The following is a 1,725-nucleotide window of genomic DNA, read 5'->3' as shown; positions in this document are numbered from 1 at the left end:
ACTTAGGGCATTTGCAGGATTATCACATGCGATTTGCTATATCCATTAAGCGATATTAAGTGTTATTGCAATTAAGGTCGCACGATTTTATCTTTAGGTCACGCGACTTAGGACAAATCGCTGCTGCTTTTGCAGTTCATGTTGGAACAGCTATAATGCATAGAAAGTTGGCTTTGGCTCCATCCATATTACTATACACTGTCAAATCTATGGAGGAAACAGGCAAAATGGATATCAAGAGGATGAACAGTGAAAATAAAATCAAGATCATAAAGGAAATTTGTAAATCTGAGCAAAGGATTTTGGAGAGGAACTGTACGCAAGATCACTGCAGAATGGAAGTCAAACTAAATATTTCGGAGAAACATGCAAAAGATGGATTCACAAGTCTGGTTTAGGGTTTTATAAAGTAAATTGTACTTTTAATTTATTTACACAAATTAAAATGGAATAACAAATTATTTTAGGCTAGATGAATCTCTTCTTACCGAAAAACAAAAAAAAGAATTGGCTAATATGAACATGTACAATATATCTCCAAACTATTGTCTGAAGAGAACTTTTTATTAGTAAACATTGATGCATATGCTTGTAACTGTTGTAATAAAAAATTGGTTTTATAATCAAAAAGACGATGAAATGGAATTATCATACATGACAAAAAAATCTTAAATCTGACGTTAAATTCAAACATCACAATCAATTCCACTATCAAAGATGAGATAGATAAATAATCACATTTTTTATTATTTAAATATCTGTAATAAGTAAAGCAAATGTTAATTATTTTATTACCTCTTCCTTTTCCTTGAGCAGCTCCTTCAATAATACCTGGCAAATCTAATAACTGTATATTTGCTCCATTATATTCTATCACACCAGGTATGCACGTTAAAGTTGTAAATTCATATGAAGCAGCTTCACTTTCAGTCTTTGTTAATGTGGATAGTAAAGTAGACTGAGAATGAAAACATTAATAGAAAATTTAAAAATATATATTTAAATATTAAATACTTTTCCTACAGAAGGAAATCCGATTAGAGCTACTCTAGCATCTCCACTTTTTAGAACATCAAAACCTTCTCCTTTTTCCGATTTTTTTGATGGTTCTAACAACTGCGACCTGTACTTGGCTAATTTTGCTTTTAAAAGACCTAAATGATATTCAGTAGCTAAAAGCAAAATACATATTGGACATTGAGGTTAATCCATAAATAACCACAAAAAGTTACCTTTATTTTTTTGTGTTCTAGATATTTCTTTTTCAATCTCTGAAATTTTTTCTAATATACCCATATTTCTGCTTAACACACTTATCTAATTAAATGCAGACAAAAACAGGGAAACTGAATCTCGCAATTCTCCAGATTAGTCCAGATGTAAAAGTAAAACCACAGAATATCCTAACTACAGGATATTCTGTGGTAAAACCCCAAACACAAAACATATAATACAAGAAGGTCGTTTTGATAATACCAAAATCGAAACACCACTGACATTAAAGGACCACGGCCCGTAAAGCGCCACGCGCCATCATTCCATGGCTAGAAATTGGCCTCAATGATTTGGGATCGAGGGGGATTATCACTCTTTATCCTGCCTCATCTCGTATAGGCCTGGACAGCCTTCGTAGGTGGGCCCCATCCGTAGTCTACCCCGACCGCAAATGCGGCCGGTGTAGGCGCTTTGTGGGACCTCCTTTTGTCCTGGCTGGGCCCCGCCGGC

General features: G+C 34.4%; 1 protein-coding gene across 1 annotated transcript; it reads right to left on the bottom strand.

The window, feature by feature from the left end:
• Positions 1–473: 473 nt before the first annotated feature.
• Positions 474–1,429, bottom strand: LOC108907138 (developmentally-regulated GTP-binding protein 2-like). Its single transcript, XM_018710681.2, has 3 exons — positions 1,233–1,429; positions 1,015–1,172; positions 474–958 (listed from the first exon to the last, which is right to left on the bottom strand). The coding sequence occupies exons 1-3, from the start codon at positions 1,294–1,296 to the stop codon at positions 512–514; spliced, it is 669 nt and encodes a 222-aa protein (XP_018566197.1). The 5' UTR covers positions 1,297–1,429; the 3' UTR covers positions 474–511.
• Positions 1,430–1,725: the final 296 nt, after the last annotated feature.

Source organism: Anoplophora glabripennis, unplaced genomic scaffold (assembly GCF_000390285.2).
Source record: "Anoplophora glabripennis isolate ALB-LARVAE unplaced genomic scaffold, Agla_2.0 scaffold310, whole genome shotgun sequence".
NCBI classification, from domain to species: Eukaryota; Metazoa; Arthropoda; class Insecta; order Coleoptera; family Cerambycidae; genus Anoplophora; species Anoplophora glabripennis.
The sequence above is the reverse complement of the archived record's forward strand: the minus strand, read 5'-3'. Positions and strand labels throughout refer to the sequence as shown.